Source organism: Acomys minous (genome assembly GCF_964271855.1).
Source record: "Acomys minous genome assembly, chromosome: 11".
NCBI lineage: Eukaryota > Metazoa > Chordata > Mammalia > Rodentia > Muridae > Acomys > Acomys minous.
In genome coordinates, this window is record NC_140492.1 from 54551062 (window position 1) to 54565523 (window position 14462).

At 43.6% G+C, this 14462-nt stretch overlaps 2 protein-coding genes across 6 annotated transcripts in view; one reads left to right on the forward strand and one right to left on the reverse strand.

Moving 5' to 3' along the window:
• RABL3 (RAB, member of RAS oncogene family like 3) overlaps nucleotides 1-7030 on the reverse strand; it is a 27936-nt gene extending 20906 nt beyond the window's left edge. For 2 of the 3 annotated variants that reach the window (XM_084801107.1, XM_084801104.1), the window contains exons 1-2: nucleotides 6852-7030; nucleotides 3566-3657 (exon numbers count right to left, since the gene is read on the reverse strand). In XM_084801107.1, coding sequence (XP_084657233.1) covers nucleotides 3566-3657; nucleotides 6852-6897 — 138 coding nt within the window. In that variant the 5' untranslated portion in view covers nucleotides 6898-7030. Of the gene's footprint in view, nucleotides 1-1761; nucleotides 1844-3565; nucleotides 3658-6851 lie in introns of those variants that run through there. The other variant, XM_084801105.1, reaches the window with a different exon arrangement.
• GTF2E1 (general transcription factor IIE subunit 1) overlaps nucleotides 7031-14462 on the forward strand; it is a 27013-nt gene continuing 19581 nt past the window's right edge. Inside the window, exons 1-2 of one of the 3 annotated variants that reach the window (XM_084801101.1) lie at nucleotides 7031-7163; nucleotides 9326-9792. In XM_084801101.1, the coding sequence (XP_084657227.1) occupies nucleotides 9345-9792 (448 nt within the window). In that variant the 5' untranslated portion in view covers nucleotides 7031-7163; nucleotides 9326-9344. The other 2 variants (XM_084801102.1, XM_084801103.1) reach the window with 2 other exon arrangements.

The window sequence follows — 14462 nt, forward strand, 5'->3', positions numbered from 1 at the left end:
GTAACCTTGACCTAGTAGACAGAGCACCGCACACAGCAATGGCAGCATCTTTCTGACTTATACATAAAATACTTAACAAGTGATTAACAAAACTGACCATAAAACAGGACAAGGAGGTCTCCGTCAGCTTAGAAGGATGAAGGATGGAGAACATGTCCTCTGAGCACATTGCCAGGCGGTGGTGGCGCACGCCTTTAATCCCAGCACTCTGGGAGGCAGAGGCAGGTGGATTGCTGTGAGTTTGAGGCCAGCCTGGTCTACAAAGTGAGTCTAGGACAGCCAAGGCTACACAGAGAGACCCTGTCTCGAAAAACTAAAAAAACAAAACAAAACAACAACAGCAAAACCAAGAAAGTAACCAACAACTAAAGGTCATCCACACTGTCAAATATTTGGAAACTAAGACACACATTTCAAATAGCAAATGAGCCAAAGGAGAAACCACAGTGGAAACTAGACAGTGTACAGACTCCATGATAACGAGGCAGCTAAAGCCGTGGTAGACAGAAAACTCGGCGCCTCTGAGCTCTGAAGGAAGCCTGTAAGCAATCAATGAAGAAGCAACTACTCGTTTCAAAGAGAAGCTTGAAAGAAAAGAGCAAATTAAACCCAAAGAGGTAGGGACAGTCCAGTGAAATTCAGGGCAAACATAGAGATGGGAAGGTTGCTCGGCTGGTGAAGTCCTTAGTAGGCAGGCACGAGGGCCTGAGCTCCCTTCTGCAGCACCCATGGTTTTAAAGGCTGGGTGTGGCAGCATCTGAGCATAATCCCAAAGCTGGGAAGGCAGTGACTGACTGGTGGGTGGAACCCCAGGGCGTGCCGGCCAGCCATCCTGGCCACTTCCTGAGCTCCAGGACACTGAAAGACCCTATCTCAAAAGACAAGGTGGATGGTTCCTGAGGAATGACACTCCAAGTTGACTTCTGGTGTCTACATGCACCCACACCCAACTGCACATACACACATGTGCACATATGCCCTACCTCCTTTTTGCATCTGAGGGCACTGCAAATATGTGTACATAGCTATAACATACAGGCAAATCGCCCATACCAAAAAAAAAAAAAAAAAAAAAAGACTATGAGAGACAGAGTCAGAGACAGAAATACACAAAGACCTGCTGGGCTCTGGGTGGGGACCGATAAAAGGAGAGGCAGAAAACTGTGCAAAAGTTAGGTACCCGGTAATTTTCTTTTCTCTTATAAATGACATAACTAGCCCTTGGGAGGTATATTGATTAGCTTAAGGCAACTCTTTAAGTAGAAAGGCAATTGATCCAGGATCTAAGTTTCTTTTTAATGTGCTGTGATCTTTCTCAAGAAGGGAGTTAGAAAAACTTAAAAGGAAATTTTTGTCTTGAATATGTTACCGAGTCTCCCAAACCTGAACAAAATTGCTTTTGAATTCATCCCTTAGAGCTGGTTTTCTTATATAGCTAAGAATATAAGAGCATGCTAAGCTGAAATGAGGGTCCTTTTCTACTGCAGACTCAAAGAAATGCTATAAAATATGTTGAGAGGAAGGAAGGAGAGAGGGAAAGAGAGAGAACGTACCTAGTGAGAGAGAAGGAGAAAGGACAGGGCAGCTCTAGAGGCTGGAAGTGAAGACGAGCCTTAAGGCTGACCTAGTGGGAAATGGCAGAGCGCTGCGAGGGTGGCGGGCGCCTGCAGTCACTGCTGGCCCAGGAAGAGGAGACTCAGTTTGCAGCTTGTACGGGACAGTATGAGTGGGCGACGCGTAAGGACTGCACGCCATTCCCACCTTCAGACGTGAGCCCTTGATGGGCTCCTCAGTCAGGGAGCAGGTGGCTATAAAAGCGCTGTCCATAGAGCAGGGTGTCCTGCCAGGGTCACTGGGAGGAGAGCTGCTGTAGAAGAGACATTTATGAAATGGAACCGTCAGGCCTGCACCACAATCAGACCTCGAGGGAATCTATGATACTTAACTGTCAGAGAAATGCTAAGTTACAAATTCTGAGCAGTGCTGAAACTGCTAAGTCACTGGTGACAACAGAAGCAAGTCAAAACAAAGATACTTGCCCAACATGCATACAGGGCTGCCATAAAGAGGTGTGTGGGTTTTTCTTTCCTTTTTCTCTATCTTTCTTTCTTTCTTTTTAAAAGAAAAATGTGGACATAGAACTGAAACGATGGCTACTGGTTAAAAGCACTGGCTGCTCTTTCAGAGGATCTAGGTTCTACTTAGCACCCATATGACAGCTTACAACTATCTGTAACTCCAGACCCAGGAGATCCAATATTTTCTTCTGGTCTATGTAGGCACTGCACACACGGCACATAGGCACACATTTGGGCAAATACTGATGGGCGTAAAAAAGGAATTCCTAAAAGATAACATTTTCCAAGAATTACAAATCATACAAGATATATTTCTGTAAAGTAGGATCTCAAGTAAAATCTTCACCTAACCATTAAAAAAAAGATACTCCAAAAGAAACTACAATGTGACTATGCGAAAAATAAGTTAATTAAAAGTAAAATCCACTGTGAAAAGATAAGATTTTGAAAAACTTGACATTTAAAAATGATTAGATATTTTGAGAAGTTAAAAATTGTATTACTCACCAGGCGTGGTGGCAGATGCCTTTAATCCCAGCTCTGGGGGTGGGGGGTGAGGGGGTGAGGGTGGGCAAACACAGGGGGATTTCTGTGAGTTCGAGGTCAGCCTGGTCTACAAAGGCAGCCCAGGACAGCCAAGCCTAATACAGAAGAGACCCTGTCTCGAAAAACCAAAACCAAAAACCAAAAACCAAACAAACAAACAAAAAACAAAAAACAAAAAAAGAAAGAAAGAAAGAAAAAAACACGTTGTCTTGTGGAACAGAAGAGAATAGCTGTTGATGTATCTTTTCTTCCTTGCTTGTTTCCACTTTCTTTTATGTTTATTTATTTACTGTCTGTATGTCTGTGGGCATGTTTGTGCCAGGGCATACATGTGGAGGCCAGTGTGAGTTAGTGGGAACTGAACTTGGGTCCTTAGCCTTGACGGCAAGGGCCTTGGCCTGCTGTGCTGCTCTAACCAGGCCCTGTCTTTGTTCTTAATGCAGTGGTAAGAAGCCGTGCCAGCAGATGCCAGACTTTCCAGAATTAGACTTTAACACCCAACTCAGTGGGCAGTGCGCTGAATACCTAAACGTGACACAGAGCTGCTAACCTGCACGAGGCTCTGGAAGCTTTTACCTCTACACCAAAGCCCAAGTTTGTAGTCTTAGAGTTACAGACTTAGGCAGAAGTATTTATGAAGGATTAGCTGAATTCTCAAAATATAGAAATTAAAATAACAGCCTGTACAATCAGACAGATGGGCTCACCCGCTGGCTAGGCTTCCTGTAAGCTGAACTTGGTTGTTCTTTACTTCCCCATGACTTAGTTTCTGTGCTTGTAATTCACAGTTCAAGAAAGATTAAATAGGGAGCGACAGTAAAGCATTGGTGCACAGCAGGAGCTAAATCAATCCTACTTATCACTGTTAATTTAATTGAGGCCTGCACTTTAATCATGTGATTTGGAGGACTTCAGTGGAAAACGAAAAGGAGAAAGCGTACTCTGATATCCACTGAGCAGCCCACAGTCCACGACGGATTTCCCAGCACTTGATGGCGGCACAGAAGATGGACGAGTGACGACTTCCCAACACCTGTGGACGATACAAGGTCTCTAGTCAGCTGGCTCCCCAACCCTGAATGGGGACATCTCTACCACTTCCTCCAAGCCAGGAAATATCCCACAAACTTGTCTGAATTCCGTCAGTGTCACGACTCCATACTAAAAGGACTCTAGTGCTCCCACGGGGGCTTTAAAAAGGCAGCTAACCACTGGGCCCCAGACTTGTTCTCTGGATGATGATGATGATGATAGTCTACTCTCTTTTCTTCATCACGGTCTTTTATTTTGAAGCAGTATTTCCTCTCATTCTGGATCTCTTGGGCTCAGGCAATCTTGTCCCTAACACTAATCACTTCCTGCACACCTAGGTGGAGAGGAAAGGGATGAGCCCTCTATCTGCATCCTGGTGTGGTCACTCATTCACTTAACTGCCTACGGACTGTTCATTGCATCAATATTTAGGAAATCAACTTTGTGTGCAATATAATACATGGACCTATTACTTGTGTTTACTTTTTATTATAAAAACCGTATTTCCAACAAGTAAAAAATGTAAGAAGGAAAAATCACCTTAGATCACTACTGCCAAGCATATGGAGTTTTCTATCAGCATGTTGTAACTGTGGTTGCACACACAGTGTACTTAAAAGCAATAAAAACTGGCTGGGGCTCAGTGCCTTTCTTACAAACACAAGGACCTGAGTGGCATCCAGAGAAATGACACAGTAAGCAGGCACAGAGGAACATGTTTGTAGTGCCAGTGCTGGGGAGGCAGAGACAGGCAACCCCTCATGTTTGCTGGTCTGACAGCCTTAACCAAGAGGCTCCAGGCCAAGGGAGACCTTGTCTTAAAAAGAAGGTTGGGGGTAGAGGCAGGTGAATGTCTATGAGTTCTAGGCCACCCTGGTCTACATAGCAAGTTCTACGGTAGCCAGGGCTACAAAGTAAGGCTATGTCTCAAACACTTCCACGCCCCAAACAACAAAAATGAAACAACAACAACAACAACAACAACAACAACGCAAGGTGAAAGAGCTGGAGAGACGGTTCAGCCATTAAAATCAAGAATTTGTTGTTCTTGCAGAAAACTAGTTCAGTTCCCAGCTATGCAGAAAGAAATTAAAAGTAAAACCCACAATGATCATCTTTGCAACTCAATTTTCTTACCGTTCTTAGGAATTTTCTACTGATGTGTTCTGCCTATTTAACTAATAAAGGATTTTAGTGTTATTAACTTATATGACGGCTTGTGTCATACTGTGGTATTGAGTAATGAATTCAAGTTCTTGCATGTGCTTGGCAAGTGAAGAAACGTCCCAGCCCTGTATGACCTCTTTACATATTAAATGATATTAAACACCTCACATAATTGAAGAAAGCATCTTCTCGGATTTCCATTATATTCTTTTAGATATAGAGTTTAAAATTTCAGGGCACTCAATCGGTCTTGTCATCACACTTACTGCACAGTGTCTGTCATCTATGTCTTTAAAGTATATTGGTGATTTTTGTGTTTACATATAGGTTTATGTTGGAGATGGACCCAGGGATTTAGTTCTCAGCTTGACATATGTTTGAGCCCAAAGCAGGCTTAACTGTGTCAGGACAAACATCTCTGTTAATAACAGTCTATAAGCATTTGTGCCTGTACCCACAAATAAGTAGTCTCCACCCCTCCGTCAAGGAAACTTCACTTGGCAACAGACAGAACCCACTCCAGAAAACCACAACCAGTCAAAATGCCGAGTTGTGGAGCCCCGTCCCAGTGGCTACATCTACAAAACACTCCTGCAGCTGAGGCTCAGGGAGCACATTACAGATGAGGAGGTGGAAAGCCCTGTAAGAGCCGGAGGATCCGGGAGGTCGCTGTGAGATTGGGTCTCCTAGTGATTAGCTATCAAAAGCTACACCCATAAAGTCTTAACCCACATCACTGCCCAATCATGTGCTGAACAAGGATGACACCAGTGAGCAATCACACCACACTGGATAGAGAAAAACCCATGAGGCCTCAGTCCTACAGACAACTACAGATGACTGAGTAAAGGCAGGAGCGGGACAGGTGGTCTTCCCCAAGGAAGGACACAGCAGTTGGTTGTCCAGGGCCAAACAGTCAGCCTTGGAAACATAGATACAAGCAGCATTATACGCACTTCATAGGTTGTGCTTAAGAATAATACATATATGTATATGCAAATACACATATGCATGCAGTAACAGTTAATGAAAACAGAGGCGGTAAATTTGAAGGAAAGGGAGAGCATATTCAAAGATTTGTAGGAAAGAAAGGGTAGGGAGAAACAATCTAATTGAATTATAATGTCAAAATAAAATTATGTTAAAATGTTAAAAAAAAATTGGGGAAGTTAAGACTGTTTTCAGTCTTAGAATTAAATATTTAGTGTTCTCTCTACTTCCAAGCATCCAGAAGGACGTCTCTTTAGAGTACAAAAGGTCCTTTCCAGAAAAACCCATCTATAAAACGCATGGCTAGTGTGCCTTCACGTTCTTGAGAGCTGGAAATGGGCAAGAAAAGAATAATGAGGCGGGAGAGGGGAATAAAGACTTCAATAATAGTCATAAAATGTTCAAGGTGTAGAAAAGATTTTTAACACTAAAATTAAAACTGTGCTCGGCCCTTATCAAACTTCTTTATTCCGTACATCTCAAAACCGAACAGGTATTCAACTATTAGATGTGAACAAGGAAGTTAAAAGGGAAACCGTGACTACTATCTCTTTGTCTCCTCGCATGACACAGCTCACAATTCTGGGTTTGAACCAGTTCGCCTCAGTTTTATCATCTGTGGAATGGAGTTAAAAGCCTGATTTTAGAATTAAAGGAGTTACTTACTACACGCTAGTGTAGTCTTAGTGTACACTCGACTTAATGAACAAAGGTTCCTGAAGGCGCGATCTTACCAACTTCTCTGTCCAACAAAAGCAATAAAGGAACTGACAATATACTTTCGTCTGGGGTCGCCTAGGAGACGGCCGTAATGAAAAGCAAAGGCAGAGAAAAGACCCAGGCTCAGCGCCCCCCACCTCCCGCCACGCCACGTCGTCAAAAGGAGCAAAGTCCTCTGGGAAGTGTAGTCTTAAGGGCTTGAGAGGGACTTCACGCATGGACCCACGAGCTAGGAAGTTGCGATGAAACAGCGAAGAGTGGGCAGTATCGAGTAGCTCGGGTGTATCAGGAATCCCAGACGTGGGTTAAGCGGCTCACCTGAGTCTCCCAACACCAGAACCTTCACCCGATCCAAGGACGCCATCTTGCCACGGTCTCCTTAAGGTTAACGCCCTTTCCTGGATTCTCAGCCAATGAGAACAGGGTTTGGGGGCAGGTCCTACCATCTCATTGGTGGGCAAGAGTGACTGGTTTGATTGAAAGCTTCGCTGTGTGGATTAACGGGTGGTTTCCAAACTGGTCGCAGGAATTAGGCGTTTGTCGGTGTCTGGCAAGTGGCGTGGGCTGGCTGAAGCCGGGAGTTGAGTTGCTGAGGGCGGCTGTAGTGGGAGTGTTCGAGCATCCGCGTGGGTAAACCTTATCCCCTGATCCTTGCTCCCGGTTTCTGACCCGGCGTGGTATTTCACGGTTTCTCCCGGCCGCCCCTTCCTTGTCTAGTCCCTTTTCCTCTTCTTAGTCTTCCAAAGAACCGTTGCCCCGGAGCGGCCCGTGTGCGACCTCGGGTAGGACGGGCTTGGCGGCGTCGAGTGTGGCCCGGGAGCCCCCTGGGCGCGTCTGAGGGACTGTGGGGTCTGAACACTTAGAGCACAGCTGGTAGAGGGCACCTGGGTCCGGAGCTTCCTCCGTCGTGGGGCCCCTTGAAGAACGAAGGGCTGGAGAGTTCGTAAAATACAGTAACAGGAAACTGCGGAGGTTGTGTAGAATCCAAGTCCTAACAGAACTTGGGAAGTACTAATTTGAAATAGTCTAACTAGCTGGGCTTCCTTGCCCCCACTTTGTTCCTTTATCCCCCCACTCTTAATCCAATATAGTCTTTTTTTTTTTTTTTGGTTTTGGGTTTTTTTTTTTGGTTTTGTTTTCGAGACAGGGCTTCTATGTGTATAGCCTTGGCTGTCCTAGACTCGCTTTGTAGATCAGGCTGGCCTAGAACTCACAGCGATCCGCCTGCCTCTGCCTCCCGAGTGCTGGGATTAAAGGCGTGCACCACCACGCCCGCCTTAGTCTTTTTTTTTTTTAAATCACAAGTTTTATCTAGTAACTCCTTGCTTAAAGCAATTACAAGTTTAAAAAAAAAAGGGGGGGGGGGATGGCTTTAGCTGCTATTGGAATGCAGGTGTGAAACAAGCGAATTGTGTGACTGCTGGCGGGATGGCTATGTTATAAGAACACGTGCCCAGAAGATGTACTGCATGTACTTGAGTAGCTTATGCTAGGCGCTGGCATTGGTGAGCAAGTCCTTGGTCTTAAGAGATAGAGGTAGAAACCGTGCGAAATATGAGGGAACGTGAAGTAGAGCATTATTAGATGCCACTGTTGGGAGTTTGGGAAGGCCAGGAAACTTGACCCAAGGCAAAGAAGAACGTTAGGAACAAGATTTGTGGGCAGAGGGAAACGGTATGCGGTTGTGAGGCTGGCTGTGCTAAGAGCAGAGTGATTTCAACTTTGTTTCTCCTAACTCTGCACCCGGGGCTGCAGTCATCCTTAACTGTTCGTACAATTAGAGCGTGGGTCTGCCTGGCTAGGCTGAAGCTGGAAGATGCCTGATTAGTGAAGAGAGAAAGAAAACGAAGATTGCCAGCAATCACACCAAGAAGCCTCCATAGACCAGAGACGTTCCTTTCATTAATGTCAGCTTAGCTACAGAAACTAGCTAAGGAAGGAATGCGGCCTCACTTTTTCCACTTATTTCCAATTTTCAAGAGGAGTGGGAAGTTGAGATTTTTAGGCAGCTAAGCTTTTGAAATGTTGACAGCTGATTTATAAAGTGTTCAAAGCACTCTGTATGGGCTGCCAGTTTCAGAACTTGATCTAAGTAGCTTTAAGTAATGCAGCGATTGACTAATCCTGCTTCATCCTGATGGGGAAGTGGTGAAGGAGGGAAGGCCCTGCTGAGGAAGGAGGGTGTGACAGTTGAGATTTTTGGACTAGGTAGCCTACCTGAGCGCCAGTGGTTTTTTGTTGTTGTTGTTGTTGTTTTGGTTTTAAATACAACTGCCTTGTGTGTCTTCAAAGCCCCTGCCTTGAGTCTGTAAGACTTAGTCCTCTTCAGATGCTGCCTTTTTCTCATGCACTTTTCCTTCTTACAATGGCTCAAAGCAGTTGCTTTTGATTTTTCCGCAAGGATATTGTTGGAACCTTTTGATTTCATTTCTGTAATATTTTTCGTTTATCTTGTCCTTGCAATTCCTCCCTTCCTAAGCTTAGGTTTTATAACTACACCTCCTGATAGAACCTCAGTGCAACCACCTTCATACCGGCTCCTTGGCATAAACATCAGTTAGATGGGGGTTTGTTCTGAAGGCCAGTACTTGAGTTGGACTCATACGCCGGCCCAGAAGCAGAACGCGTTATGTTCATTATCTGATTTAATTTATACACTGTGTGAGAAAGGCACTTTAATCATTTATATGTGGAGAAAAATAACAATAGCTCTCAGTAAGAGTGTGTTAGAGACTTAAAATGATTAGTGTGTCCTCATGCCTCCTAATTCCACTGCCCTTGATCCACTGTAGCTGAAGTTCACTGCTGAAGATGGCGGACCCCGATGTCCTCACTGAGGTCCCAGCAGCACTGAAGCGGTTAGCCAAGTATGTCATCCGGGGCTTTTATGGCATTGAGCACGTGCTAGCCTTGGACATCTTGATCCGGAACCCCTGTGTGAAAGAAGAGGACATGCTGGAGCTGCTCAAGTTTGACCGGAAGCAACTGCGGTCCGTTCTGAATAATTTAAAGGGAGACAAGTTCATCAAATGCAGAATGAGGGTAGAGACTGCGGCTGACGGGAAGACCACACGCCACAACTACTACTTCATCAACTATCGCACCCTTGTTAATGTCGTAAAATACAAGCTGGACCACATGAGAAGAAGGATTGAAACCGATGAGAGAAATTCCACCAACAGGGCCTCCTTCAAATGCCCTGTCTGTTGCAGTACTTTCACTGACCTAGAAGCTAATCAGCTGTTTGACCCCATGACAGGTGAGACCTACCCAGTTTATGAATCAAGTGAAATAAGATGTGGACTCTTTTTTTTTTTTCTTTTTCTTTCCAGTTATTCTAAATTGCAAACCAATCATAGACTGACATACAGCTTTGTGAGTTTCGAGTTGCGTCTTCCTTCACAGGAAAGTGTGCTGATCCATGGGGCTTTCCCGCGAACAGCTCTCCTAAATCCCCTCCCCACCCTAACCCTTATTTACTGCCGCAGCCTAATCCCAAGGATTGATTCCTCTACCACTGTGAGGCTATTCTGACTTACTTGTGACCTCACTCTTCAGCAAATTATTCCAGTGTTGGTCACTGGCAGATAAGCTTATAAGCCTGTGACATAATATGCTGAAGAGCTTGGCTGGTGGGCGGGTGTTGTGCCAGTAGGGGTGTGTAAGTAGGACATGTGATTTGCGTTTGGGAAAGGTCTCTAGAAGAGGGACGAGCTGAAAAGATTTTATGAGAATTAGCCAGACCAAATAAGAGGGGAGCCCTTTTAATTTAACAAATGGATCAATAATTTAGGTGGGTTAATGGAAGAGAATCCCCCCCCACACACACACACAGGGTTTCTCTGTGTAGCCTTGGCTGTCCTGGTTTCACTTTGTAGACGAGGCTGGCCTGGAACTCACAGAGATCCACCTGCCTCTGCCTCCCGAGTGCTGGGAGTAAAGGCGTGCGCCACCACACCTGGCTGGAAGAGAAATCTTAACAGCATATGATTTGCCTCATTTAATCACATATTTTAGTTTTAAGAATTTTCAATGAACTTTGTTTTCCTAAAATACAGTATAGCCGGCATTAACATGGGAAACATTGGCCTGCTAGGTTAAATGCTTAATTTTAAACTAAGCATGAGAGAAGTTTTGTCAAATACTTGGTGAAACAGTTTTGTCTTTTTACCTTGACTGCAACCTATTTTACTTAGCAGAGGCTTTTAGGTTTTGACTGTCCCTGGTTTTCTGAGACAAGATCTCCCTGTATAGCTCAGGCTGGAACTCAGTATGTTGACCTTGACCTTGAATTGATCCTTCTGCCTCAGTCTCCAGAATGCTCTGATCATAGACCACCTGCACCTCCCTGCCTTGCGCATTAATTACTTTTCTTACTGTGATAAAGCAGCATGCCCCAAACTGACTACAGAAGAAAGGGGTTGTTTTGGTTTACAGTTCCATGCTGGAGAAGGCGTGAGCAGTGAGCTAAGATGTTATGTCTCCATTAACATGCAGGAAGCAGGGGGAGCCAGCGGTATGTGGGCTGATGTTATGAACACTGGAAGACTGGCCCCAGTGACATACTTCCCCTGGCAAGGTTCCACCTCTTAAAGGTTACTTCCCAAATAGTACCATCAGCAAGAAATCAAGTATCAAATACTGAAGCCCATCGGAGACATTTCTCATTCAAAAGCCCACATCTAACTAGGAGGAATCTTATTTGTTTATTTACCTATTGTTTTTTCAGGACAGAGTCTACTCTGTAGCCAAAGGCTACCAGGAGCTATGTTACCCAGGCTGACCTTGAACTCCTATTTCTTTCTTTCTTTCTTTCTTTCTTTCTTTCTTTCTTTCTTTCTTTCTTTCTTTTTTTTCTTTTTCGAGAGGGGTTTCTCTGTGTAGCCTTGACTGTCCTGGACTCGCTTTGTAGACCAGGCTGGCCTCGAACTCACAGCTATCCGCCTGCCTCTCCCTCCCTAATGCTTGGATTAAAGGCATATGCCACCACACCCCGCCTCTGACCTTGAACTCTTGATAAGCCTGCCTCAGGCTCCCAATCCTGGGATTATAGGTGTGAGGTATCATGCTTGGCTGTGAAATTGTGACCATAAGAAAAATCTTAGTTATCATGTTGGGTGTAAGCATTGTTTGACTATAACAGAGGGATTTCTAGAATTTATCTGGGGCTCTTTCAAAATAGACTAGCTAAGTCTTAGGGGTTTTTGTCATTTACTCTAACTGGTTTCTCAAAGAATCTTGGGTTCTGTTTTTTGTGGGGGTTTTGTTCATATTACAGTGGTCTTGTCTTTGTCGTACTCGGTGGCAGTGAAATCTGTTATCTAGTTAGTTCCTCAGAAAGACAATCTGTAGTAGGGTGCGTCTACATTTATTCGTCATTTGAGATCTATTTAATTTCACGGTTAATGTGAACAAAGCTAGTTGTCATTAACAGATTGCCTTTGGAAACAGAAGCTGCTGTGGTTTACAAGGAGAGCTAGTTATTAGGATCAGTGAGATGAGAGAGGGTAAAGGCATGAAAAGATTTTTTTTTCCTGAAAGAAAACTAAAGCTGAAGCAAGTGTGTTGTAGTCAGTATGTACTTTCAGTACAAGGTTGATAATCCACACAAGTGTGGGAAGAGGGGTGTGGGAGAGAAAAAAAGCCACTTAGCCATTGCTGCCTCCCAGGACAGGGCACTCAGAAGCCTGCAGGGAAGCTCAATGGGTGGGTTTTTGCTCATAGTGCAACCTGGCTTAGCATAGCTGCAACCTGTAATCAATTAAGCACTCTTGTTCTTGAATGTGTGTGCCGTCTGATGCTAATGTGGCTTTTATTGTGTTTTACCTAAGGACAGATGTGCTGATTGGTTGGTATTAGGCCCCATTCCACATGTTAATTCACAGATAATAAACAGTTTTTAAAAATTCTTAAACTGCTAAGATCTTGATATTTTTCTTTATCTGTATGTCCTCTTTAGAGCTTTTTGTGGCTCCTCCCACCTTTGTTTCCGTCCTGTTTTGCTTCGTTTTCTCTCCTTTTGAGGAGAAATTATAGAGAAATCATTATGGGAAAGAATAGGAAGTAGACATACGTGAAGACTATGTATGCACTATTTGAATTCACACACAGTAGGTTTCCTTCTAACCTTGGTCCTCTGCACACCTCAAGTTTATCCTGTTTTCATTTGATTCTGGAGATCAGTGATGTCCCTCGTCTGATGATGGAGAGAGCTGGAGGGCGGACTTTTGCTTGCTTGCTTGGTCTTTGAGAAAGGCACTCAGGTAGCCCAGGCTGGCTTTGAACTTGCTGCGTAGCTGAGGATGACCTTGGATTCCTGATCCTTCTGCCTCTGCGTTCTAGGTTAGCTGTTCTCCATCTTCCTAAGGCTGCAACCCTTTAATGCAGTTCCTTGTGCTGTGGTGACCCCCAGCCATAAAATTAATTTCATTGCTATTTTATAACTGCAATTTTGTGACTGTTATAAATCATAATATAAGTATCTGATATGCAGGCTATCTTGTTTGCTACCCCTGTAGGGGTTGCGACCCACAAGTTGAGAACCGCTGTTTTAGGCATTAGGCATATAGACCTGTGTCATTAGCCAGCTAAGTGATGGACACGGTGAGTTTCTATTTCTGTTTCTTCTTCAGCACTTCTTAGGTTGAATTGTGGCTTATTTTAGCCATCTGCGAATATTCAGGAGTTGGGTTTGGAGCCTGCCATACTTTGCTACTTTTGATAAAAAGTTTTTAACTCAAATGGTATGGGCAACTCTTTGCCAGTGAACAAAAGGAAGTAACTCCTAGAAGAATCCCCAGGAGCATGGGGGATTCTGGGCTCGATGTGGGCAATGATTATTTTATTGTCATCTCGTGTATAGGTCAGTGTCTCCTACTCCGATACAGTTTTTCTCTACCCCGCTCTTTTTCCTACAGGTTGGTAGATTTTATCCATTATTGCCATTTGTGTTTTGCCTTTGGTCTTCTTGGGTCCAACTGTAGATATTTGGTAAATGTAGATCCTTTTTTCTAAAATTTCATTTGGAGTAGCTTTCAGTGTGGCCAACATTTAACAAGCAACACAACCTGGTCATCTGCATAGTTCATATTTGAGAACTGTGTAATGTAGTTGAAAAAAAAACCCTAAAGATGCTTTAAGTACATCTATGATTTTGTGTTGGACGCGTTCATAGTTAGCATATGGCTAAGTGGGTGCAGCCTTGGTAGTCTTTGCCCACCAGTTCTGGGTTTCAGAAGTTTAATCAGACAAAAATAGCTGTTTTGGTTCCAGAAATATGGGGAGGTTATATAATTAAAACAGACATGACATGAAATCTCTCAGACAGTAGAATAGCATCTTTTGGTTCCTAAGTGCATGGTTGTGACTTAGCAAGCCTTCTAACAATGTAAATAGACTTAGTATTTCCATCCTAACACTCTCAGCCACATGTGATGTAGTTAATGGCACTTCTGAGTTAAGTTTAGCAACGTGTGTTATTCTTTTTTTATGTTAGGGTTAGATGAAATGGAAATAGCTTTTTGTTTTCCATTATAGTTTAAAAATATGCATCCGTAATTTCAGAAAGAAATTAAAGAAGGCAAAAAGAAATCACTAACAAAACCACTGGCCTTTTTATTGTTACCTATATTTATAATTGTAGCCTAGGATATTGTTGGTCTCTTGGTTCCTTAATATACCAAATTCTTCTTTTTATCATGTTCAGGATATAGTTAATAGGTCTGGTTTTCCCTGCCATAGCATGAGTTCTTTGTTTTTTTCCCCTCTGTTGTCAATAAGGTGCTTTGTATTCCTTTGTATATATTGCTTAAATTTTTCTCCATAAGATTATTGCCAAAAGAATGTAGCTTTGTGGCTTCTATAAATGCATATGTGGCACTGTAGTTTTATTGTAAGTGGAATAAAATTCTCAAATGTTGGAATTAGAAA